Here is a 27856-nt window from a genome sequence, read left to right on the forward strand (position 1 = left end):
TTATATTAAAGGACACTTTAGTGGGAATTTATATTAAAGGACACTTTAGTGGCCTGCACAAGGCCCAGACCCCAAACAGTTTGAAATGCTACCTGCCTCGCTTTACATCAATTCCTGATCTTACTCACAATGCTAATGGCTGCATTAAAGTCAATTCCCAGTTGTGCTCCAAAATCTTGTGGAAAGTGTTTCAGGACAGTGATATATTGTATACCAGCAAAAGAGAAGAATTACTGTAAAGAACACATTAATGTCCATAATTTTAAAAAGAGATGTTTGGGTATCACGTCACTGTAAACATTCAATCAAAATGGGCAGTGATAGCTTAGTGGTTAAGATACTGGACTAGTAAACAGAAAGTTGCTGGTTCAAGCCCCGCCACCACTGTTGGGTCCCTGAGCAAGGCCCTTAACCCTCAATTGCTCATTGTGTAAGTCGCTTTGGATAAAAGCGTCTGCTAAATGATGAAAATGAAATGAAAATGTAAAGAATCAGAGTTACTACACTCACTTTCTGCAACTGTTCTTTTTGTGTGAACTTAGCAAACCTGAGCTCTTTAGATTAAGTGTGGCTCTTTTCAAAATCTTTTAAGCCAACATTCATTTACAGTACCTTGATTTATGGGTGTTTGGAATTGGAATTATGTTTAGGATTTACTGTATTACTGTATTACTGTCTTCCACTTTGATAAGAGTCAAATAAATAAAATTGATGTTTGCTAATCAGAAGACTTGTTCGTCCTGTGTTTGGTATTTCTTAATTTGTGCTTTTGAATAGTGCTGACTGACTAGTGTTTCAGCTTTTAAAAACTGTAATTTTGAGTTTAAGTGAGATTTGGATCTTGGGAAAATATAATGTAATGAGACTGTAAATCTTCCAAATGCGTTCAATTTTTAACCAATGTTCACTCCATTCTTCTATTTTCAGCAACTAAAACCTGTAAATATAAGATTTAATGTCACATAGTCAACGTCTTGTGCTTTTAGAACAAACAACACAGTCGTATTTTACTGTAAGGACGATATTAAGTGATAAACGATGAATAATTGGAACAAAACTTTAGATAAATGTTGGTATTGCGTGTACTGTACACAGAAGCAGTCGCAGATCCAGCAGCTCTCCAGGGCGCATGCGCACAGTGTCCGCTGCCTGGGCGACTGGGCACAAGTCGTGGGAGAATTTAGGTAAGAGAGAAATTAAAACTAAAATAAACTGTTTCTGCTGCACATTTCGATCAATAATAAGAGATTATAACGTTCTGTATTGTGTTTTACTCTCTGTTCATGCTCATCGCGACGCATTATGACTTAATTTGAGCTATAAAAGTCCAAACCGCCCTCCTGAGGCAGGAAGAGCTTCAGCTTCAGTGTGAATAATAATAAACAGCACTGTTTCATTTCTCACTGAGAATGGAGAGAAAAATAAAACTGAATGTTATATTAGAATAAGAGATAAAAGTGCGTTGGTGTGTGTGTGCTGTGTTTCTGTTTCTCTGTGCAGTAATGGAAAAGCTTTAGCGCTTTTTATTCTCTTCCAGAGCAACACACGGACAATTCAGCTCTTTATTTCCTGGATTTGTTTCTCTAAAACATCACTGAACAGCTGAGGTGTAAATAATAATAATTATTATAATTTAATCATTTCATTTTTTATATGACATACTGAATCAGACTTTCATTCCTGTTCCGCCATTTTGAACTAAAGTGCTTTTATAAGTCCAGATTAAATAAATCTATCACAGCCAGCAAAGTGAATTAAATCATCATCCGTGTTCATGTGTTTCTATTAACAATCAGTTTAAATTATCATCATTAATCATTAAACTGCAATATTCCTTTATAAATCATTACAACTAATGAGTAAAGATTTAAATACACACAAAACATTCATTATTTTACTGTTCAGACTGAGAATGTTGCGTCTACACAGCAATAATAATAATTATTATAATAATAATAATAATCATCATCATCATCATCATTGTATGTAAAGATTAACTGCAATATTGTACCATAAACTATCAAAACTGATAAAACTATTCACTCTAGGAATTGTTTTTGGGTTTAAAATATGACTTATCCTACCTATGCTTTAATAAATTAACAGAAGTAATAATAATAATAATAATAATAATAGTAATAAAGAGACATGAATTAATACATTTACATTTTCAGCATTTAGCAGATGCATTCTGCAGATGCAGACACTTTTATCCACAATACAGTGACAGTATATTGTCTAAGCAATTGAGGGTTAAGGGCCTTGCTCAAGGGCCCAACAGTGGCAACCTGGCAGTGGTGGGGCTTGAACCAGCAACCTTTGGATTACTAGTCCAGTACCTTAACCACTAGGCCAAAACTGTCCACATAAAATATATAATCTGTAAATTAAAAAGCGTTATAATAAACTGTCAGTTTTATATTGTTAAACAGTCTGAATCTGCATTTCCACATTACTTGGAAAAATGTAACTGCAATATTTTACTATGAATCATTACAACTAGTAATGGCGCTCAGGTGGCGCAGCGGTAAAACACACTAGCACACCAGAGCTCAGCTCTGCCATCTGCCAAACAACAGTTGGCTTGTTGTTTATTCAGGGAGGGTGCCGAAATGGGAATTCCTCATAACTGATGCAATTACGACCTCTGCTGGCTGATTGATGGCGCCTTCATAAAGTCGAGGAATAATGCGTTGATCAGGGTGTGGCTCTTCGTGCATAAAGCTGATCTGCAAATGAACTCGCCTCGTGCAGTCGGCACTGCACACGTTTCTGAGGAGGCGTGTGTCAGTCACGACTCTCCTCAACCAGGGTAGGGGTCAGCATTAGTACAGAGGAAGTGTAATGCAATCGGGTAATGCATAAATAAAATACCAAATAAATCATTACAGCTTGTTAATAAAGAGCAGAATAAACACAGTATAATCAGTATTTACTGTTCATCTCATAACTATGGCTACAGTGCAGCGGTAAATTGTGGCAGCCCACTTAAGAGTTCAAATTCCCAATCTGTGGTACTGGCCGGGCGGGCGTCTGCATACAGAGACCACTGGCTGTGTCTGAGGACTATTAATGGATTACTGTCCTGTCTGGAATGTGTAGAAAAACATACCCAATGTTGTTAGTAATAATAACACTATGATCAATAATTAATTAAAGTCGTCCTCTTGTTTTTGTGTTTCAGGTTGAAAGTGTTCTCTTCAGTCATGGACGAATCAGCCCCTGAGTTTAATGTTTTTGAAGCCGTGGGGAAGAGCGACGGAGTGGGTGCCCTACCTGCCAGCCAGCTGAAGGTGTTTGTTTTGTACCTGATATACACTGCTTTTTCTCCTAGTACAGGGTTGTGACCCTCAGATTGTTTGTTGTAACAGTGGTTGTTTATATTGATTTAAAAGGGGACGTCAATCATTTTTGAGGCAGCTAGCTAGCTTTTTAACTACAGCTAATGATTTGAAACTCAGCCATCAAAGTAAATTGACTTCCTTTTTACTAAATGAATGAAAAACGCTTTCCTTTAATTTCCCAAAATATGCAGAGGGTAGAGTAAGCTTAGTAAGAGAATGAATAAATAAGTTGGGCTATGGATTGCCATCCTCTCCAGCGGGCATCCCTGTGTTGCACTTGAAGATGGAATGGGCAGGGTTTTTGGGCAGCAGTGGCACTCCCCAGTCAAATTTGATTTTTGTTTTAGGTCCGGGTGAATGAATTAGGGGGGCTGGAGCCTATTATGAATGAGGGACATGAGGAGGGGGTGAAGAAGGCCCACGCTACCACCACATGGAGTGTTCCCACTGCACAGGAGGGCAAGTACACACACACACACACCACTGAAATTTAGTACCTGCGTAGAGCCTGTAGACACACATACCGAACACACAGATAAACAGAGTGTCTGGTTTGGTTTGGTTTATAGCTCTTACGGAAGAGGTGCACACTGGCCATGCGTGTACCTGCTGTAACGGGAAGGACCACTTCCTGCCTGATGGACGTCACTGCAGTGAGCGCTGCCCCCAGCAGGACCAGCAGAAGTAAGTTACCATCGCAGTTCCAGTTCCACTTTTAACAAATTTTTTAAATGAACCAAACATTCACCAAAGCATCACAGAACTGCCGTGAATCACTTCCCACCCCCACCAGACTTTCAGTTGATATTCTAGAACTTCTGCAACCCCAGGAGACAGTTTCTAAACCCTAACCAACCTTCCCTGATCTCTGTTCAGAACATTTTACTGAAGTAATCAAACATTCATAATAATTTCCCAAGCACCCACATTAACAAAAATATTCTCCTGAATATTCTCCTAAACCTTCATCGACCCCAAATGTTTACTTTTTATCAAATAACACCCACCAGCAACTCCTATGCAGTTTATAAACACTCACCAAACACTGGTAGAACTTTTTCACTAGGTGGATATAGGTCTACATTCAGAAAATATTTTCCAAACACCACTTCCACTTCTTAAAGTCCACCAACATTTACCAACCATGTGTAGAACGTTTTCACAGGGGTGGGATGAGTGAAAACATCCACCAAACTTTAATAACGTATTGACATTTGACATGTTAGCAATGGCCACAGTCCACTACTCAATATTTAGAAGGGGTGTCTACATATTTTCGACCATTTAATGTACATGTTTCTTCTTTTTCTCACAGAGAGTTAAAACCTGAGAAGGAAGATTCGAAGATGAATGGCGAGGTGGTACGGGGTGGCAGGAAGAGGCTACACTCAGTCAGGAGACTGGATGAAGACATGGATGAAGTGATGGAGGTGGTGGAGGAGAATGATGAAGACTACGTCAGTATTTTGTTCTTTCCTTTGTTAGCAGGTCCACTCAGAAGCAGCAGTGTTGTTTGTGTAGTGTTTTATTACAGTAATCCTCGAATCACTGACAGTAAAACATCCAGTATAAATTGTATCTGTTCGACCTGCTCCCTGCTGGCAGCGACGTTTATTTTTGCAACAAAGTCAGTGAGGAGAAGCAGATTGATGTGATGATAACCAATCAGAGTTGAGCTCAAATAAAATGCCCCTTTAACTCAAAGACAGGATGGTCCACTCAACATTGAGACATCAGATTAAGTCCTGTTGTTTGTGGTACCAGGACGTCACCAGCAGGTCTTTTAACTTCTCTGCATCCTGGTGCTTCTCTTTCTTGGGTGAATGAAGATCTTGGATAAAACAGGATAATGTCCATTTTCACTGCCAGGGTACCCAGTGTAGGTTCTTTCGCCAGTGGACATGAGTTAGCATGGGCACTTTGACTGGCCTGTGACTCTGTAGTCCCATTCACAGAAGGGTTTGGTGCTGTGTGTGTTTTATCTGCATATTGAGCCACAATTGATCTTCTGCTGGTTCCTACTAGACGTCATAGCTTTCGTGTCCTCCCATTCAGTTGTCTGATTATAACGATCAGATCTGCTGCATTCAACATGCACACTCACCCTCACATGGACCAGTGTGATAGAATCAGCATTAACATGCACATTTATGGAGGGTGTTTCTAATATTTCGGCTCACCGGTGTATATTCACGTTTAACAGGAGGAGAAAGAGGGCAGACGGGCGGGGCGTGGTGCCCCCCGGGGTCGCAGGAAGCGCAGGGGTGATGCAGCTCTTCTCAGACAGAGTGAGTACCTACACATCTCACTTACATCCAACAGTCTATTAAAAAAAAACTTATAACCTTAAAGTTGTAAGAAGAATGAGCTGGGTTTCTACATGAACTACTCAAAAATTCTGGATTGATCTTTATCCAATCAGCACACACACACACACTCCTAATGGTACTTTTCATATCTGTATTCAAGTCATATTTATTTATAAAGTGCCTTCAAAGACATTGAGTGCCATCCAAGGTGCTGTACAATGAAATAGGGAACATTAATAAAATAAATCACTGATGTTAAATAGTAATAAAAGACATATAGCAAAATAAACATGTCAGTGTACATAAAACCCCAAAAGCCTGTGTAAATAAATAGGTCGTTAAGTTGGATTTAAAACTGTCGGTTGTGAGGGACGTCTCCATAAAAATTGGCAAGCTGTTTCATAATTTTGGGGCGGCCACAGAGAAAGCCCTCTCACCTTTGGACCTCATGTGAGAGCGTGGGACAGTAAAAGGAACTAATCAGTCGATCTTACAATTCTGGAGATAGACTAGGGGCAGATGAGATCCGACATATTAGATTAATAACTGTTTTTAGCAAAACAGACTTGTACAACAGTCAGAGGGGATTTTACACCCTCTTCTCATGGTGCCATAGCATCCTGATCCCTTGTTTGTTTGAAATGAACTAAAATGTTAATTAGTTCTTCTTTTCTAGCCAATCATGGCATCATCGCCTGTTACATGTTGACTTGTGGACGTTTCTGAAACAGGTCATTTCACAAAAGTTTCTTACGTGGAATGTGTTGCAGGCATCAAATTATGAATGAATTTGTATTTATTTCTTTGTTGAGCTGTCTGTATTTAAACAAATGTACTAGGCAGTTCACAAATCACTGCTTTTGTTTTATTTGCACTCTTACCACTGTCCCATCTGTTCTGGAATTAAGATTGTTTAGTGTTAGCATGATATAAAGTTGCATATACTAAGTATGTATTTAGTAGCATTATATGTTCTGCTTAACCATTTGGTTGAGCTTACTTTGAGTCTAAATACTTTGGTAAAAATAATGTGTATTTAAATAATCCTGTTTGGGTCGTATCTGCTCCTTGGTTGATGTGTGTTAAACTATTGGTAGATGTTTTTAAGAAAAGCAGCTAACAGCTGAAAAATCATCCATGAAAAGTTGCATCACTGTTGTGATCATCTCAACTGTTTGGTAGAGGCTCATTAAAAATACTGTATGCACTAGTAGTAACTAGTATTAATTTTTTGTTGTTGGAATGGTCCCAAAAAAACAAGAAATGCAAATAAATTTATTTAAAAAATTATTTTATTGGTGAGACCATTAATGGGTTCAGCCAAATGTGTTGTCATATTAATAAATATGGGTTATTTGGGTTAATGTCTAAATATTATTGGCCATATTCTGTATTATAAAAGATTTTATTTCAAGTGTTCACTAACTTTATTTCCTCAGCTTCATGTATGATTAAATAAATAAAGAAATGTTCCTTTCCACAGGTATTTCATATGGAGGGAGAAAAAAGTCCTGGTGTTGGGCTTCATATCTGGAGCAGGAAAAAGCCATCACTGCTCCCAGCAAACTCTTCAAAGAGGTACGAGCAGAACAAGGGTAATACTGCCGATAGGTAGATTTGTATGTAAGTTACTCATTTAGATCTGTTTTTTTCTAGATTTTCCCCCTTATCTCCCAATTTAGTCATTTTCAATTCCCCAATTACTGTAAATCTGCTGCCACTTGCCTGCACAACCTCAGACCTGATCAAGGGGCGCCAGATCACCACACGCCCCCTCTGACACGTGTCCAAACTGCAGCTGCTTATTATCACCTGTCAGTTTTGGATTTTCTTAAATTCATTAGACTTGTCTGGAGCTTCTGTCTTGCTCGAGACAACACAAAACAAAATGTTATAGTAATGTTCTTGTCAGGACCCTGCAGACCTCCATCACAATGTCCATCAAACTTTCAGCTGAATGGTGTAATTAGGTTTGTGTGTTGCAGTACCAGGCCTTCCCTCAAAGTAAGAACGGGTTCAGAGTGGGTATGCGGCTGGAGGGAATCGATCCCAGACACCCGTCCATGTACTGCGTCCTCTCCGTTGCCGAGGTAACAGTCTCTAACGTTCTTCTGGCGAACAGGACCAGAACGTCATCATAATTAATCATCACTAAAGCGATATTTATTCCAGATGTGCTGATGTGCACTGTAATAATGAACACGATGCTCTGTGTAATCCAGGTGTTGGGCCACAGAATGCGACTCCACTTTGATGACTACTCCGACTGCTATGATTTCTGGGTAAACTGCAATTCTCCAGATATTCACCCAATGGGCTGGTGTGAGAAAACCAGCCACAAGCTGCACCCTCCGAAAGGTACTGCACCATTCAGAATCATCTGCGTAGGGCGGGGAGGTGTCTGGTTCTCAAACCGTCTAATGTGCTCCTGTGTTCACAGGGGTTGGGAGTGAGGAGTTCAGCTGGTGCTCGTATCTGAAGATGAATAAACTGCAGGCTGCACCCAAATCTCTCTTCGACAACCACAACACAGTGAGTGGTATTGAGTTTCTCACCATTCAAACCTCATTTGAACAAAAACACGTCTTTGAATTGTTGGTATTGTGATTGTTAGGGTAGCAAGTAAACAGAAGATCCTGGATCACTGGATTTGGATAGAAGTGGGATTTGAAATGAAATAGATTTCACAGTACAAACACACATTGTATGGGTGTCAGGTGGCTCAGCCGTCTCAAGTTGAGTCTTAGCAGTGCCACCAGTCTGGTTGGGTACTCAACGGAGGGTTGTTGGACTCAAACTGGTGACCCAAACTGTTTTCCCAAATTTGTCAGTTTGTCAGTTTATTGAAAATAATCTGGAGAGTCGGATGCAAGCACTGTGACACTGTCCACAGTCAAGTGAGCTTGACATCTTTCCATTTCTTTCCAAATTCAGCTTGCTTAACTTTCACCGAAGTGTCGTCCATGTTCCAGAAGCTTCATTTATTCAAATGTTCTTCAGCATATTATGAGGGTTTTCTAACCCTGGTGAAAGACTACTGTTCCATGTATTGCTGTGTGTGTGTGGTTCCTGTTCAGACGGTTACACCTTTAGGATTCAGAGTTGGGATGAAGCTCGAGGCGGTGGACAGAAAGAACCCATCGCTCATCTGCGTCTCCACCATCACAGACATGGTGGACAGTCGTCTGCTCGTGCATTTTGATGACTGGGACGAGAGCTACGATTACTGGTAATGCCGACATTTTTCAAAGCTCAATGTTTCTGATTACACAACACATACACTATATGCGCAGAAGCATTTGGACACCTAACCATGAGCTTATTGGAAATAGAGTGACCTATTAACATACATGTGATCTTTTCAGCTAGAACTCTTTTCAGAAGGCTTCTCACAAGTATGTCTGTGAGAACTTGTGCCCATTCAGCAGTTGTATGGCTGGACACTGATGTTGGTCAAGAAAGCCTCGGTTGATGTTCCAGTTCATTCCAGAGCTGGTCAGTGTGGCTGAGGTCAGGGCTCTGTGCAGGCCAAACCAAGATTTTCTTCATATCTTTATAGAGCTTGCTTTGTGCACAGGGACACAATCATGCTGGAACAGGATAAATCAAAAGTAATAGTACACACTACAAAGATTCACATTGTACAAACAAATATCTGTATACTCACAACAACAGGTGGCGGAGGTGTCATTTTGGTATATATCGTAGGGCTGGTATAGATTGTAAGTAAAAACCTGTAGAGTATAAATTATAAAGTGAACTACAGTACAAATACAAAATGGTGTGCATGTGCCTGTCTGTGCATGTGCATGTATGTGTACAAACAAATGTGCACACACCCCTGTTATTAAACCTATTAGCAATTATTGTTACTATTATTTATTACACCTGTTAGCAATTATTGTGGCTAAAACACATGAATTCTATAATAAAAAAGGGGTGTCCCAATACTTTTGTCTATATAGTGTAAAATGTATGATTTATTTCCTTCCTCTCACCTTGTTTCAGTTCTCTGACCACCACCCTCCCATGTCTCCTTTTACCTATTGTTTCTCTGTGATGGGGTCTCGTTTAGATGATGGTAACCAAGTGTGATAGAAAGAAGCTGTAGGTGAACTCAAATACTATTTTGGAAAGTTAATCAAGGTGGTTTCTGTATGTTTGGTCATTTGTAGGTGTGACGCCACAAGTCCGTACATCCATCCGGTCGGCTGGTGTGAGCAGAATGGCAAAACCCTCACCACACCTCCAGGTGATTTGTCCACTCAAGGTTCCTCCCAATTATCACAATAATTAGTGCTTACATGCCAGCTGAAATAAGCTGGTGTTGGATGAGGCACTTGCATTCAGGGGTCCAATTCAACCCAAAGGTGTTTAACAGGTTTAAGGTCAGGCCACGAGTTCTTTTACTGAAACACGTAAACTTACCACGAGGTTGTTGGACATCCCTGATTTGAAGCCATAACCTCCAATCTACTGGTCAGGCTACTCACAAGATTTTGGAGTGTGTCTGTCAAAATTAGTGAAAATAGTACTTGTAAGGTCAGGCACTGATGTTGAATGTGAAAGTGTGACTCACAGTCTTCCAGTTCATCCCAAGGGTGTGTACTGGGATTGATGTAATTGCTCTGTGCATGCCACTGGACTTTCACCAGAGCACAGAGGAGAGGCACAGGAAGGGGCCTTTCCCAAACTGTTGCCACACAGTTAAAAGAATTGAAACTATTTATCCAGCAGTGGGTGTGGCTAAATTACCTGAACTCACACATTTGAGTTCAGGGTGTCCGCATACTTTTGGGCATAATTTGCAAGTTGCATAAATATGAGATATTTTTAAACCTTGGATGCTTCACATCTGTCAGAAGGCTGGAGGAGCTTCAGAGCTTCTGTGATTTTCAGAAGTGCTTTCTACTCTTTCTACTCATGTTTAGAAATGTAAAAAGAGTCGGTTTGTTTTGTTCTGATTTGATCTGAAATAGTGTCATGATCATTTCCATCACAGGCTACTCCGACCCCAACAGCTTCTCCTGGGAGAGATATCTGGAGGAAATAAACTCATTACCCGCTCCTGCCAGGTCCTTCAAAGCGGTGAGCGTGTGTTTCATGTGTGTTTCCAGGAATGTCTGCACAGGACTCTTTGATATCTTCTTCCACGTTCGGCTCTGATCTTTTCTGATCTTTGTGTCCCTAATTCCTTCCGCCCCTGAGCAGAAGCCTCCTCATAATTTCCAGCTGAAGATGAAGCTGGAGGTGGTGGACAGGAGAAACCCCATGCTGGTCAGGGTGGCCACAGTGGTGGATAGAGACGACCACAGAATAAAGGTAAGATCCTGCAGTCTAATTGGTCAGGGATTACGATATACCATCCAAAAGTATGTGGACACCCCTTCTGATTATTGAGCGCATGTGTTTTAGGAACATACATATGTTATACAAATCATATGCTTCCAACTTTGTGGCAACAGTTTGGGGAACATCTTCTGGCTAAGTGGGCAGCACTGTCGCCTTACAGCAAGAGGTCCTGGGTTTGATCCCCAGGTGAGGCGGTCCGGGTCCTTTCTGTGTGGAGTTTGCATGTTCTCTCATGTCTGCTTGGGTTTCTTCCAGGTGCTCCGGTTTACTCCCACAGTCCAAAGACGTGCAAGTGAGGTGAATTGGAGATACTAAATTGTCCATGACTGTGTTCAATATAAACTTGTGAATTGATGAATCTTGTGTAACGAGTAACTACCGTTCCTGTCATGAATGTAACCGAAGAGTAAAACATACAACATACAGTGCAGTTTATTTGGGTGTAGTTACGCATTTTGTCCCAATGGGGGCAGCACTGACTTTACATATAAATGTTTTATATTTTGTCTGTCACTTGTAGGTAATTACTCATCTGTCGTGGCTTCTGTTTAGCTTTGGCCTTCTCACTTTCTGTTTTTCTTCTTCAATACTCTGAGGCCTGAGCTGAGGGGTACATGAGGGACGTTTTCAGAATATTTGGAAAACTGTCTCCTGCGACTAATGGTCTAGGCTAAATATTTCATTAGAAATATCTGTAGCAGGACAAGTTCTACCATTAATATTTAGATGGATGTACTTAGTGATAATAATAATAATAATATACAGTTAAAGTACACCGATCAGGCATACCATTATGACCACCAGCCCTGCAACTGTGATGCTCTGTGTATTCTGAAACCTTTCTATCAGAACCAGCATGAACTTCTTCAGCAGTTTGAGCTACAGTAGCTCATCTGTTGGATCGGACCACACAGGCCAGCCTTCGCTCCCCACGTGCATCGGTGAGCCTTGGCCGCCCATGACCCTGTCGCCGGTTTACCACTGTTCCTTCCTTGGACCACTTTTGATAGATACTGACCACTGCAGACCGGGAACACCCCACAAGAGCTGCAGTTTTGGAGATGCTCTGACCCAGTCGTCTAGCCATCACAATTTGGCCCTCGTCAAACTCGCTCAAATCCTCACGCTCGTCCATTTTTCCTGCTTCTAACATCAACTTTGAGGATAAAATGTTCACTTGCTGCCTGATATATCCCCCCCACTAACAGGTGCCTGAACCCAAATTCCTGAGTGCTGTGTTTCACAGTGAAATATCAATATTTTAACATGCAGAGAAATGAAACGTCTCGGTGGACTTTACTACGCAGCAGCAACACGAATTAGTTGCCATAGTGACCAGAAGTTCTCATAAAATGAAGGAAACGAACAAGGTCATCTAGTAAAATCCGATAACCAGTTTAATATTACTATGAGCTGTGTTTGTATCTAATAATAACATCTAGTAAATAAAAAGCCTGGCCTGAGTTTTCATTTCAATTTAGTCCAGCGTTTTGTTCCAGACAGGGTTGCCGCAGGTCCAGTTTTCCTCAGTAAACACTGGGCATAAGGCAAGAACACACTGGACAGGCTTCGGCCATCCCTGATCTCTCCTCGAACATAGCCAATCGTGTCTGACAGCACAGCTACGTTTAAAACCCTGATCTCAGCAGTGTTTCCTAATGTTGCAATAATAATTACAAGTAAAACATCTGTTTTAAATAAAGTAGTGCTGTTTATAACATTGTCATAACAGCTCCATTAGTCATTGTATGAAAGTTATAAACTGAATGAACCGAGTTCTGGAATGATGGAATGGATGAATGGATTTATTAATTTGTTATGTCATCTTTCACCTGCTGCTCTTGGTAAGGGGTGGTGGTGGCAGCAGGCTGAAAGGATCAGACTTTTCTAATCATAGCTACGTATTTTAAACGATGCACTCATGCTAGGGCTGGGCGGTAGGACCAAAAATTTGTATCACAGTATTTTTTAAGATTCTGACGGTTTCACGTTATATCACTGTATCTTTATATGTGGATTGTTACTGCATTCGTAATGTCGTTGTTTGCAACTGCCGTGGCCCGACACACCGTGCAGTATAGTGTTTAAGTCTGTTCTAAACTGCAGACACGCCTCATTTCTTTGGCAGTTTCTTCCGGTGCATATTTGGCCTTCCTCTCTTCATCTTCCATCTGTTTATTTTTTATTTTTGTATATTTTTTTGACCATATTGAGGAAGCCTCTCTCATCTGTTAACACTGTCATGCTAACGCTACCTGGCTAACTTGTGAGCTGTATCTAATCTGCACAGATTTCCATAGCGATTTTAGCGGCGAACAAAATTATATGATTTGCTGAAGCCTACAGCTGTTGTATTAACTATTCTACAGTAAGGCGGTATTTGAAAAATCCATCCGGTATGAAGAATCAAAGATGCTATACCGAATGTAACTTGTGCCCATCTGTCCACATAATCATGAAGAAAACAGGATTCTATGGACCAGTCGACCTTTTGTCATTGCTCTGATGTCCGGCTCTGATGCCTGCATGACCATTGTGGAAGCTTTTGATGGTGGATGGGAGTTGGCATGGGCACTTTGACTGGTCTGTGACTATGCAGCCCAGTACACAGAAAAGTTTGATGCTCTGTGTGTTGAGACACATTCATATCATCACCAGGATGATAAAATGTTTAAAATTTGATCCACAGTAGATCTTCTGTTGGTCCGTACCAGACATTGATGATTTAATAGGTTACTGTTTTAACTTTTCAGATACACTTCGATGGCTGGATGGACGAGTATGACTACTGGGTGGACACCGACAGCCCGGATATCCACCCTGCCGGATGGTGCGCCAAGACAGGACACGCTTTACAGCCACCGATCAGTGAGTGCAGCCGAATTTCACTGTACACCTCATTTCATTGTCAGTCTGGAAAATCAAAGCGGCTGTGCTGATAATCGGTCACGTTTACGCTCATTTCATTTTCTGTTTTTCTTGTTGTTGTTGACGTTGTTGATTAACTCATGCCAGGTCTGTGCTCATCGTTTAGTCGTTATCCAGCTTCTCTTTATCTTCATGTCCCTAAAAGATTGCAGTCAGTCCACAAAGCAGCTCCAACATATGATGCTCCCTCCACCATGCTTCACAGTTTGGATAAGGACAAAACAGTACAGAGCTATCATTTCCTTTTCTTCCAAATCAGCCATTTCCAATTCCCTTTTGCAGTTCCTCTGGGTGAAAGGGAACAAAGAGGGTTGTGATGAAGGAACTTTCCTATAGATCTGTTTTTCCCCTATTGCTCACTATTGCTTCAGTGCTGTCTCCATAGTAACGCAACACAACAGGCACCAGGAGAAGCACCGTGCAGTTTCTGGAGAGCAGAAAAATAAAAATGAGATAGACTGACTGGGATAAGACAAGATTATAACACATAGAGCCAACACGTTTGGACCAGAGTAAAAAAAATAGTTGTAGAGAGAAAATGTGATTATTCAAAAAGACAAAATATGGGATGTTTGAGCCTCACTGGAGACACTGTTGTAGTCAGGAGTTTAAAGGGTGTGTCTGAAACTTGGGAAGGCTAGCTAGCTAGTCTGGAAAAATAAGCTGTGATTGTGTTTTTCCTGTTGCCCCCTGCAGGTCTGGATGAAATGCCAGAGACTGATCAGGGGTGCTGTCCTACACCCGGCTGCAAAGGAGTTGGACACATCAAAGGAGCTCGCTACTCTGGACACCACAGGTGTGTATGTGTGTGTGAGCGTGCACAAACATTTACACAGCGGTGTGAAAAAGTAATCGCTCCCTTTCTGATGACCTGTGAATTGTCAGGCCAGTCAAGTTCTTCCACAGCAATGAAGTGAAGCCAGACCTTCTCATTCAACATCAGGACCTGACCTTACAAATGCTCCTACTAAACAGGCACAAATTCCCAGAGTGGAGAATAGTGGATGCAGTTATAAAGCATGTTAGAGAAGCAATTATAAATGTACCTAAGATGGACAGATATAAATTGATAGTGTTTAGGGTTAATCCTGAGGGGTTCAATTAGATTTTGGAGGAACATATGCTGGCATATAGATGACGTCTTTTTCAGTGACGCCCCTGCTGTCTTCAGTAAGACGATGCTTTTAAAAGCTAGTTTTCATAGTAAACAATTATTGAGCAGCTGCTGAATTGTGTGTTTAGGCTCTAAATGATTGCAGAACACTGTTAAAAGAGAAGTGTTATAAGGTAAATAAGGTAAATGTGCTTAGTAATGAGGTGATGAAGGTTTTTAATCGTCTTTTGAAGACAGTGAGAGACTCAGATGTTCGGACAGACAGAGGAAGTTCGTTCCACCACTTGGGTGCAAGTACAGAGAAGAGCCTTGATGCTCGTCTTCCTCGAGTCCTGGGTGGAGGATCAAGTCGAGCAAATCATTGCTGTTTGTTTTTGTGTTTGCATTTTTCCCAATGTCATTCTTTGCAGAAGCATTGATACTGGTGTGTGTGTGTGTGTGTGTGTGTGTGTGTGTATGTGTGTGTTTTCAGCGCTGTGGGCTGTCCATACTCAGAGATCAACATGAAGAAGGACACGGTTTTGCCGGACAGGCTGAGTGAGGAGATTCCGGCTTCTGGAGTGGGACGACCTCGCAGAGTGGAAACGAACCCAGAAACATCTGCACAAACTCCAGAGTAAGTGTTTCACCGTCACTAAAAGTTCCAAAAGGTGGAATCTGATGGACTGGTGGACTGGTGATGATGGTGAATCAGTGATGGTGAACTGCCAGCCAGGCTGTCTCATTCAAAATCTATGCCAGACTGAACAGACGCAAATTCCCACACACACACACTCCAAAATTTTGTGGACAGTCATCCTTGGAGAGTGTGTGGTGGTGTTACCGCCTCACAGGTGAACAACTCCATAGTAATTCTAATAGTTTTGGACCTGGACGTCAGGAGTCCACATACTTTTGGCCATATAGTGTAGTTCTGGTTTATACATCATCAATAAAAACCATATCAATTTGGGGATTGATCCTTGTTTTTGTCACAGTCCTCTCACCAAAAAAACACAAAATTATGCAGAAGGTAGATTGGCTGGTCTAAACTGGCATGCATGTGTCAGTGCCGATCCCAAGCCTGGATAAATAGGAAGGGTTGCATCAGGAAGGGGATCCCATGTCAAACCTGTGCCAAACTGAATGTGACCACTCTGACCCTGACCAGAATCAGAAGGCTTAAAGAAAAGAAATGAATGAATAATTGAGTACGGGCAGATATTAGCATACGGATACCCAGGTGCCCCGGTGCCCAGCTGGCGTATCCTGATTATCCTGCTGTCTTTCAACGAAACATGACTGAATGTTTTTGACATCCAGTCCTGCTAAAGGTCTTGCGCATGGTGCTGATATGGCATGTCGTTTGTCAGTCTTCTTGCCAGCTTTTAATAATGGGTGAATAGATGCAGATAACAGTGATGCCTTCATGTGCTACCCTCGTTTCTCTACCCCAACTCCCCCTCCCCCCTTTTCCGAATCATCCCTTTGCACAGCAAACCTGTCGGTCACTTGGACAAGTCTAATGCAGAAACCAGTGCCATGGAAACACAGCTGAAGAAACCTGGCATCACAGAGACCAAAAGAAGGTAAAATTAGTCCTCCTGTCCTTAATCTCGTCATCGTGACGTTATCATCCTGCATTAAGGGATAATAAACGGGTGGCTGGCTGTGCTCTAGCAGTGTTAAACAGTTAGTTCGCACAAACTTCAATGGTCAAATATATTTATAAACACTCTTAACATTTCAGCTTTATCCATCACTAACATACATAAAAGCAATTTGGTGTGATATAACAGACCTCATCCCCATCTTACAGCTTTAGGATGAATTTAAACACTTACTACAAGCCAGGCCATCTCATTCAACATCAGCGCCTGACCTTACAGATGCTGTCTGTACTAAATAGGCACAAATTCCCACAGACCCACTCCAAAACCTTGTGCAACGCCTTCCCAGAAGAGTCGAGGCAGTGAAAATGTTTGAGTACACAACGTGGAATGGGGGGCAGGATGATGCCAGGCAACATTTTGCACCTTTTTCAACAGCTAGTCTTAGTAACACAGTGCAGGTGCTAGTCTGTCCTGCCTGCAGCCCAGACCCGTCTCCCTTGGGTGTGAATGAGCGTGTGTACACACACAATAAAGTTAAGCAGATTAAAACAGATTTTGTTGAAAAAAACTTAATTCAGGTCCAAAAGGATTCGCAAATTATTGCTCTTTGTTTTTATGTAAATTTTTTCCACTGTCCCAACTTTTTTGGAAGCCTATATTTAAAGAAAGAAAATGATGTTCTCCTAAAGAGACCACTTCCTGGCTGTGATGTTTAGATGTGCATTGATCTACCCAGTATTGCTCCTCGAGGTTTGTAACGAGAGGGTTGTTGGCGCCCCATGTTTTACAGGAAGCACGTGTTAGCCCTTTTCCTCCCAACATAGTAGACGATGTGAAAAAGTGAAGATCCAGCTGGTGGGTTGAAGAAAATTGAGAAAGAAAAACAATCAACTGTCACGCCTGCTGGCATCACCTCAGCTCTCTTCAGTATAGAATTATTCATGATGAGTTGGGTTGTAATTTCAAATCCCTGATGGGTTCGAATGCCATCTGACCCCCAAGAAGTGAGTGAATCATGGATGGGGTGGTAATGCCTGATGTCTGTGTGACTCACAGCCTGGCAGATCATGCCCACTGATCATGCCTGCCTGACGCAATCACAGTCTGACAGCAGAGGAGAACGGAGTCACATGAGCTTCAGCTACTTACTGATTTGGATCACTACAGTAATAAAACAAGTATTCTGACCAGTGCTCAGTTCACCTGTGCTCATGTGCACAAAGCGAAAGACATGGGTTGATGAGTTTGGTGTTGAAGACATTTATTTCAGTGTGGCTTCATGGACACAGAGTGTGTATGCTTGACTGACTTGCCTCTGCCCCCCTTCTTGCATTTTTCCCCAATTTTCCTACCAATCTGGTTGTATCCAATTACCCGATTTTATTACGCTTTCCCTTTACTAATGTTGAACTCTACTCTGACTGAGGAGAGCCGTGACTTTCCCAGATGAGTGGTGGCTGTCAAATGCATTGATGGACTAGCTCATTGTCAGGTGTCCACCTAATTTGGCCATGTATTGTATCTCCAAAAGTAGGGCTAAAGATGTCCAAACACCATTTCTAGAAAAGTTTGGAACCCATGTAACACACGCCCTCTCCGACACGTGCAGTAGCCGACTGCATCTTTTCACCTGCACGAGGCGAATTCATATGCGGATCAGCTTTGTGTACGGAGAGACACACCCTGATCCTCATTATCCCCCGTCTTTGTGCAGCGCCATCAATCAGCCAGCAGAGGTCGTAATTGCATCAGTTACGAGGAATCCCCTGAACCCACCCTGAACAACGAGCCAATAGTTGTTTGCGTAGGCGCCCATCCTGCCGGTAGCAGAGTTTCGAACTGACGAATTCTAGATCTCAGCTCTGCTAGCGAAACCATGACTTAGTATTCCTTTAAATCCAGACATCCTGCTGTGCACAATTCTATTTTTTTCCTTTTCTCTTTGTTTACTCAATTAATTTGTGGCCAATTGGCGTTTATTTCTCTCTCGTTGCTGCCATTCCTGATCGAGGAAGGCAGAGGCTGTCATGTGCCTCCTCTGATACGGGGTCTCACACAGCACAGTATTAAGCACAGTCACGCAGAGTCACACACTGCTATCCATGATCAGCTGTCCCCTGTGCAGTTGCCTCAACCGGTCTGCAGAGGTCGCACTTACACCAGTGACAAGGAACCCTGTTCAGCTATTGTCCCTCCAATCGTGTGTCTATGTAGACGTCCGGATGGCTGATAGCACAGCAGAGATTAGAGTATAAAAGATGAGATCTTGAGATCAGAACTTGTCTGCCCCATCTGAGCACCAAAGTATGAGATCTGGCTCGAGACTCGTGAGGGGACCCTGTGAGAGCCTTTTAGCTCCAACTGTTGACTGTTTTTATTTAGTTTGCCATGAGTGCGTCAGGAATATGTGTATCACTTTCGAATGAGGATTAGTGTCAGTCACGCTGGAGGATTTGGATTCACTGCGGAGCAGAATAGCTGGTTATAACTCCCGTATGAAAATCCTTATACAGTGGGAACAGAAGTGCTGTTTAGTATTATTCACAGCTGGAACATACAGACGTGCAGCTCGTGATACGGCCGTCAGAGGCTCCGGCATGCAGCACAGTGAATTAGAAACCTGTGTGTGATGTTTTCTTTTTAACTTCCAGCTGAAGCGCGCAGTCAGAGTACAGTTTGTTCGACCGAGTTCGTCTGAAGAGAAAATGATCCGTCTATCAGAGACTCGGCGCCTCGGGAGCTCAACAGATGTTGGATATAAAGACTAAATGATTAAAAAAGAAAACATATTAGTCATATTTTCCATCATGCCTGTGTCATTGAATGACAACATCGTGAAGGCACTCCTCTGTAATGCTGTGAATCATCAAGAAATGGGACAAAAAACAGTCGCCCACAGTACACCCACTTCTAAATTATAACCTGAAAAGATACTGGTTCACCTTTTGACTTTTCCAGCTTTTTTTGCTCTTCACACATGTAGCCTTCACACAGACACCTAAAACTTGTGATGCATAACAACAAAATAGATTTGAACAAAAATGTGCCTGCAGTTCACACAAAAGCATTTCAACCAATCAGAACAACCAGGCATATTTGGAGAAAGAAGGCCTGAGTTAGCATACAATCCTGAGAACACCAAATCCACAGTGAAGTACGGTGGTGGGAGCATCATGATTATGATGATGTAGCTGCTTTTCTACAAACAGTACTGAAGTACAAACCAGAAGCCACAATAAGTCAAGACTGGTTTTGCATAGCCTCACCATTTCCTGACCATAAAAACATAAAAAGGATTATTTTATTCTAGGGGTGTTAATGACAAATTGAACTATATTGCTGCAAAAACCTCTTAGTACTCAAATCTCAGCAGAACCACCGCCCTTGGTGGGCATCTATACAAACTTAATCGGTCGTGTTTGGGGGAGGGAAGGTTGGGTCTCTTCCTGCTGTTGCTGGGTTATGCAATCTCCAGGACTGGTCTAAACACCAGCACTAATGTCACATTACTTACTGTGGCGATACGGCTCAGTTCTGTGTGGAAACACAACATTGATTAGACACAAGTCTGAGGGTTATGCAAGAACTAAATAAGGAGATATAGGGGGGGGATGTGACTGAATACAATCCAAGCAATTGAGGGTTAAGGATCTTGCTAAAGGGCCCAACAGTGACAACATGCTGGTGATGGTTGGGCTTGAACTAACTATCTTTGTTGCTGTGCTTCCATGTGCAATATCTGAACTGGAAGTCATTTTAATAGGATTATTAAACAAGTGCTTCCCCTTGAGATACAACATCACAACACCAGATTTGAAAAGAATACTGGACAGCAGTGTAAAACCAGTGCCGGAATTGAAAAGGAAAGACTGGTGTCTCCTGAAAAATCTTCTCTCATGACGTCACTGTGTCTTGTTTCAGGGTCGGTCGGCCGTGTAAGGTTCGGAAAGTTGAGGAACCCCGACAGGAAAGCAAACTGAAAAGTGAGGCATGGTCTGTCGTGGATTCTAAAGGTATGGTATAAACAGAAACACGTGTTATTTTAGAACACCGACCAATGTTTCATTACTTTTATTTATTTATTTAAGACTTTTCTAGTACAAATATCCACTCGACGTTAACTCACGTCATCACGACACATTTATTGTTGAGTTGTTATTGTTTTGTTTTGTATAAACGTCCAGATTTAGTTTGTTGTATGTAGGTACGATGTTTTAGAGCTGATCAGAGGACATTTATCCAAACATCTTCTGATTTGTCGAATGCAGGTCTGCACATTGTAGACGTTTTAGCATCTCCGTTTTATTTTTCAGCAGATGAGTTTTGCATTAGCTGTGGGAACGTCAGTGATTGTGGTGCAGTTTAGTCTTTTTTACATGTGGATGATAAAAGCAGTGGTACTGACAGTGATGTTAAAGGTGTTTGTTGTGGCTCTGTAGCTTTTTATATACACGTGGCGTTTAATTATTTTGTTTTTAAGAACTTTAGGAAGCTTCTGTACCCTCACCATGACAGTTTGTAATGAGAACCTTATTCATGGATTTTAATGTTGAGTATAAATACTTATTTCTTCTATGTTCTCTGTTTTGCTTATGAATAAATTTTTGTTCATATTTATGAGTACACAGTTCAAAGACACCATGTTTGTATTTATTTGCAATGGAAGTACATTAGAACCATCCCCCAAAAAAGTAAAGTCAGTACCTATTTGGTAACAATTTCTGACAACATGTGAAGGTGAGGGATCTATTAAACGTTGGGCTGATGGTAGATCCTCATAGTTGACGTGTTGAATACAGCAGATCTGATCAGCATAAAGACCTGAGCGACTTTGATAAGGATCAAATCAGTATGGTAAGTATCTCCCAAACAGCAAGCCATTCAATACAGGCGGCCATTCAATACAGAATCATCAATTCAATACAGATTCAATACATGGCCAAATAGGTGGACACCTGACTGTGAGATTGCCAGACGATACGTGGCAAGTACCTGCCAACAGTGGTCTGTGAAGGGACGAGCTACCAACTGCAGACAGGACTCATTTACAGGTCACATGGAGTTTAGTGTGGCTCTATGTACCCACTAAGTCTCTGTGAGGGAACCAAGCGCTGGCAGGTGATAAGAAGTGGCCACAGATTGGACACTTGTTAGAGGGGCTGTGTGGTGATGTGGCTCTCATTGATCAGACCAGATGTTGTGCCAGCAGCAGCAGATTGACAATCAGGAATTGGAAATGACTAGTTTGGGAGATGGAAGAGGTAAAAAAACAGAACAGTGTTGTGCATCAAGTGTTTAATTAATGTGCATAAAAAAAAAGAAAAAAATCACAACATGTTGTTTCTGACTGAAGCTGGATGCTTTTCTGATGGTATCAGTTTTCGGATCAGTCCCCTCCGACTCTGTTGAGCTGAAGTGTAAATGAAATCAGATGAAGAGACGAAGGCAGAGGCTTAATTAGAGCTCACTGGCATCTGACTTTTTCATTTGTAATGTCCAAACTACTGGGATGCATTTATTTCATCCCACGTTACTAAAGCTTCACCAGACAGCCTGGACTGATCATCACAACTGTTCAGTGTATATTTTTTTCCTTCTGTGTTCCATGATTCATTCCTTTTCATCGCCTCTCTGTCTGTCGGCCTTTATGCACGTGGTTCTTGCTGCTCTTTGTCCTCTGAGATAAAGCCCCAGTTCTAATAAGACTGAAGATGAGATTCAAACCATGAAGTTGTGGCTCATTATATTCCAGCAGTAGAGAGACGCTTAAGCTGCCGTAGGGCTGGATTAAAAACACACATCTGACACTTTCCTGCTGTACTGGATGGCTAGCTGATTGCAGAATGGACTGGAGAGTTTAGTCAGAAAATCAGTCTCCTGGAAAACAGCGAGAAGTCTTTGAAACTCATTAAAACAAAAGTGTGAAAACTCACTTCAGTATTAATTTTACATTTTGCGCTTCTGTTCTGGCATTTTTCATCTTTTTCTCCCGTTCACGAATGCAGTTCCTCCGCTCCCTGAACACAGAGGGTCTGTTTGAAAACCTAGTGAGCTGCTTTGCTGCCTACTGCCTACCTGATCAGCTGCCTCAGTGGAGAGGATTCGAATAAGACATCGAACTCATAAGGCAGATTATTTACGTGCACTACGTAGACAGAGATTATGCCGATTTTGTCACAGCAGTTTCAGCTTACTAAGCTAACACAGTTAGTCAGGCCATTCAAACCGATGGGCTGAGGCGACACAACCCGCTAGCATGCCAGCTAACGTCTCCCTCCGTGCACCTGAAATGGTTAAATTATCACTGACAAGTCTGAATTTGCAAATAAATGACACTTGTGCACCTTTATACCAATATATGGGATTGCCTTCACCGCTAAGGAAGCATCGGACGCTCCCTCGTTATTTAGTCACACCTTAGTAAGCAGCATTTTAAGGATTCTAAGAATTCAGCCATGCCTTGGCAACTTCTCGGGAGTGTAGGATGACGTCAAATGCGTCTATGTAGAGAGATCACTGGGTTTTCAGTTTTTCCACCACTTATCCAGATGCCCTAACCAGATAGCAGAGGTCACATTTCTGTGACACCTACTATCCCCCCTCAGGCATTTGTGCCTGTTGGACGCTAGGCCTGGTTAATAGCACAGCTGAGATTCGAATTTGGGAGCTCAAGCAGTGGTGGGCTAGCGTATTAGACCGCTGCGGCACCCGAGCGCCTCTTCTTGTTACTACAAAAATAAATGATAGTTGTGAATGATGGAAGTGTTTGAGAACCTTAGTGTCCACATACGTATGGTTTAGTGTATAGAAACACTATCCAATTTCCCTCTCTGTTACAGATCAGATTGGGGAAGGGCCTGTATATACATCAGGTCCACACTCTCACTGTCAATTCCTGCAGTCCTGGCATGTTTTTGTTTGTGTGTGGGTGTCTGCAGCACCATGATCAGACAGACTGCCACCACTCCCACTGTTCAAACGACAGATCCAAGCCGTTCACTCCTCACCATGTCGTAGGAACATGGCACCTCAGCATTTTCATTAGCACTTTTATTTAAATAACAGCACAGAATTAATTAGCGAGTTCGGGATGGAGAACAGCATGAAATTCACAGACGGGGTGAGAACCCTACAACCATGAAGGCATTATAAAACATCTAACACCAGTCTGGAACTGGAATAAAATGAACGTCGCTGACTTGATGACCTAGACGGCATGGCTGTCCTTCTATCGGACTGTTGTTTCATCCTCAGTGGACACGGTCATCAATCTTCATGATTAAATGTTCAGTGATGACTTGATGAAATTAAAGAAACGAGGGACCACGTTCCCCTTAAACTTCAACAACTGTATACATTTACATTTTCAGCATTTAGCAGACGCCTTTATCCAAAGCGACTTACAGTTCTGTGATAGTGTCTTGCTCAAGGGCCCAACAGCAGCAACCTGGCAGGGGTGGGGCTTGAACCAGCAACCTTTTGATTACTAGTCCAGTACCTTAACCACTAGGCTACAACTGCCCACTGAATGAAATCCCATTTCTGTCATGAGCCTGACTGATTAGAACATTTTATTACATTAGCAGGGACTCCATGATGACGTGATACTGCTTTAAGCCTTCCAGTCCACATCTGGACGATTATTTTTGTTGACGTTTATACCTTATTGTCTCATCAACCGTCATTAAAACTGTGGCTTACATTTCAAGTGTCTGAATACTTTTGTGAATAGGAGATTTCAGCTTTTGATTTTTAAGGAATTCACTCTTAATCCACAACACAATAAAACGGCAAAATGTCAAGGGGTGTGAATAATTACAAGTAACACAATAAGTCAAGACAGGGAGGGTCGGAAAGGGTCTCATCTTGCTGTTGCTGCGATAAGCGATCTCAGGGATTGGTCTGGGCATGGGGGAATCACATGGAGCTTGATATGATGGTACGACTCTGTCAGGGAACCCAACATTGGCAGGTGATGATAAGCGGCCACAGACTGGACACGAGTCAGAGGAGGCGTGTGGTCATCCAGCTCTCCTTGATCAGATTAGGGTTGTGCAAGAACTAAATTGGGAGATAAAGGGGGGGATGTGATGGAATGCAATCCAAGCAATTGAGGATTAATGAGCTTGCTCAAGGGCCCAACGGTGACAGCAACCTTCTGATCACTAGTCCAGTACCTTTGCTGCTGTGCTACCATGTGCAATATTTGAACTGGAAGTCAGTTCAATAGCAATAATAAAGAAGTGGTTGAATACTTGTTTCCCAATTTAGTCAAGGGGTGTGAATATCTTCAGAATCCACTGTACTGACTTAGTGCCATCTCCATTCTAATTAATCTGTCTTCTTTTCATTCTTAGATTTGACTTTGCAGCAGGCCCTGCACCAGTCTGTATTCATGCCATGCTCTGCCCCATCTCCCAGTATGCCCCACTGCTGGGACCAGCACAGTAAACTCCTTCCAACGGTGGCTGGCATCACGGCTAGCAAAGTGGCGGCCTGGAGCATAGAGGAGGTAAACCCAGAGTTTTACAGAATGTTTCTTTATTCAATACTGATATGATCTCTTTATATCCACAGAGTCCAATATCTAATTACAAACCTCATTTCCAGAAATGTTGGGACACAGGCGAGAAGAAAATGCTAATTTTTGTGTCACAGTTTTTCAAGTGGAATGTTTCTCTATTCTTGCTTTATACGAGACTTAAACTGCTCAACAATCCATGCTTGCTGTTGGCTGATTCTTCCTCTCATAATGCACCATGCATGTTCAATAGTAGAGAGATTGGAACTGCAGGCTGGCCAGTCTAGCACACACACTCTAAATTTGTTCATATTCACAAAATACAATGATGTTGATCAGTGAAAATATTTCCTCTCTACTTTTCTCAGTTAAATAAAGACTCAAGACAATTAACAACATCATATGTGGGGAAGTACACAATGTAGCCAAAAGTATGTGGACTCCCATTTTAATTGCAACCCAGGCTCCAGTTCATCCCAGAAGTGTTCAGAGGAGTTGGTCAGGGTTCTGTGCAGGCCATCAAACTACATGTTTATGCACCTCACCTTGTGCACAGGGACACGGTCATAGTGGAACAGAAGAGGGTCATCTCTAAAACCTGTCACAAAGGTGTGGCTAAAGTACCCAAACTTCCACAGTTATTTTGGCCATATAATGTTCTAAGTACAGTATGTGGTTTGGGATGCAGCACGTCTCGTTTCATTTAGCAAACACTTTTATGTAAAGTGACTTACACTTATCATTGAATACATTTTAAGCAATTGAAGGTTAAGGGCCTTGCTCAGGGGCCCAATAGTGGCAACCTGGCATAGGTGGGGCTCTAACCACTGAGCTACCATTGCCCCACAATTAAGCTGTAAACTTTGTTACTGATGAAACAGTTGTACTTTCATCCATCACTCATCTGTCATTGGCTGTAATTTGTGTACCGGCATCTTCTCTTTGATCTACAGGTGATCGAGTTCATCCAGGGTCTTCCAGGGTGTAAAGAGCAAGTTCATACCTTCAAGGAGGAGGTAAGTCCTAAACCCATCATGCCTTCAGCCTTAACAAGGACCAACTGTTATGGTTAACAACTGTTACACCAGTGGTCCCCAACCACCAGGCCACGGTACCGGTCCGTGGGTCATTTATTACCGGGCCGCACAGAAAGAATGAATACTTAGAGATCGCTACAAAAGCAGTTTTCCCTGCTTCTATTTGGGGTGTTATTGTCTTATTGTCACCCCTAGGTGGAAGCAGCATCTCGTTGCAGCAAAAACAAGCTCATTTTACACCGCTTGTAAGCAATATAATTAAATCCTCCCTTCACCGCCGGTCCGTGAAATTATATCTTATATGAAACCAGTCCGTGGTGCAAAAAAGGTTGAGAAACTCTGTGTTACACTATATGACTATATCATATAGCATCGGACAGCAGACAATCTATTCTGCCTTCCCTTCTGTAGATTCTGTCTTTAGAGCACCTGTCCATACTTGAGTCTGTGACACGTGTAGCTGCTGGACGCATCTTTTCACCAGCCAGTGGTGAATATTTAATGTCTTGAACTTATAGAGGACCACACTACTCTCTCTGTATTCCTCTGCCACTTGTGCTGGATCCTCAACTCGAGTTCATTTCCCATTTGTCCTTCCCTTCCTCAGACATGGCCAAGTCAAGACTTGCATATAAGACTACTACATCGTCTGGCTGGTTTTCCACTATGTTAAATTCAGTTTTTTATTCCAAAAGCTTTTCCTGATACCCTCATTTGTATCAGGACTTGGGAGAGGCACTGAGAGCGCACTGACAAGTGCACCGCCCAGTCGCCCAGCGGTAATGGACTAGCATGATTTTACTGCTGCGCCACCTGAGCGCCCTGTATAACCTAATATAAATCCTATGAACTATTACAACCCTGCTGAGAAATCTCTCTGAGCAGGAATGAACATGTAGGAATGAAATTACAATTGTATTTGGAAGAAAACAGTGCATTATGGGTCTGTCTGTGTCTGTAATCTTCTGTTGGTTGCCTCTTTGCAGCAAATTGATGGCGAGGCATTCCTACTGCTCACTCAGACTGACCTGGTCAAGATCCTGAGTATAAAGCTGGGCCCGGCTCTCAAGATCTACAACTCCATCCTGATGTTCAAAACGGCGAAGAAGTCCGCCTCCAACGAGCTCTGATCCTGATCTCTACTGGATTTAGGACAGTAAACCCTGGCTGTGGACTCCCAGCATCAGTTCACCATCAGAGTGATGAAATGACACGTTTATGATGCAGGAATAACACTCATGTTAATGAGGAAGGTGGCAGTGATTTGTAAATATATGAATTAATTTATAACAGCGTGTTTTGTGCATTATACAGGTTTACATTTCCGCTACTGATGTGGTTGCACCTGATGCAGACTGAGTTCTTGCTTTGTACTACTTTATTTAGCTTTAATGAGCTTTTGGAAAGTTTATGTAGATGATTTTGTGATTTCTTTGCTGCATTTCTAGAACTTTGGACATTCTTTAAGATTTGGTACAGATCTGAACACTGGACAGTCTGAGTGAACGAGTGAGGAACGCATTCATTTCAACATGTATTTATTATTATTACTGCTCAGCTTTGTAATAGTGATCACATCCAAACTGTTTTCTCAGACGTAGCCAGGCTAATAATAATAATAATAATAATAATATTAATAGTGGTCTGGTGGTGTCATGT

The 27856-nt window shown here is 42.0% G+C and overlaps 1 protein-coding gene across 3 annotated transcripts; it reads left to right on the forward strand.

Annotated features, from left to right (window-relative positions):
- The first annotated feature begins 1135 nt into the window (after positions 1-1135).
- l3mbtl3 (L3MBTL histone methyl-lysine binding protein 3) lies at positions 1136-27839 on the forward strand. Of its 3 annotated transcripts, none has more exons than XM_063001780.1 (22): positions 1136-1184; positions 3185-3293; positions 3692-3803; positions 3914-4028; positions 4660-4801; positions 5548-5632; positions 7137-7231; positions 7639-7743; positions 7876-8011; positions 8094-8185; positions 8731-8882; positions 9829-9905; positions 10656-10741; positions 10865-10975; positions 13759-13873; positions 14630-14729; positions 15520-15663; positions 16523-16615; positions 20561-20652; positions 24997-25151; positions 26114-26176; positions 27184-27839. In XM_063001780.1, the coding sequence occupies exons 2-22, from the start codon at positions 3207-3209 to the stop codon at positions 27325-27327; spliced, it is 2301 nt and encodes a 766-aa protein (XP_062857850.1). In that variant the 5' UTR covers positions 1136-1184; positions 3185-3206; the 3' UTR covers positions 27328-27839. The 3 variants fall into 3 exon arrangements, with proteins under 3 accessions (XP_062857850.1, XP_062857852.1, XP_062857851.1); XM_063001781.1 differs by lacking the exon at positions 1136-1184 and adding an exon at positions 1536-1607; XM_063001782.1 differs by lacking the exon at positions 16523-16615.
- Positions 27840-27856: the final 17 nt, after the last annotated feature.

The sequence above is a fragment of the Trichomycterus rosablanca genome, chromosome 9, assembly GCF_030014385.1.
Source record: "Trichomycterus rosablanca isolate fTriRos1 chromosome 9, fTriRos1.hap1, whole genome shotgun sequence".
NCBI classification, from domain to species: Eukaryota; Metazoa; Chordata; class Actinopteri; order Siluriformes; family Trichomycteridae; genus Trichomycterus; species Trichomycterus rosablanca.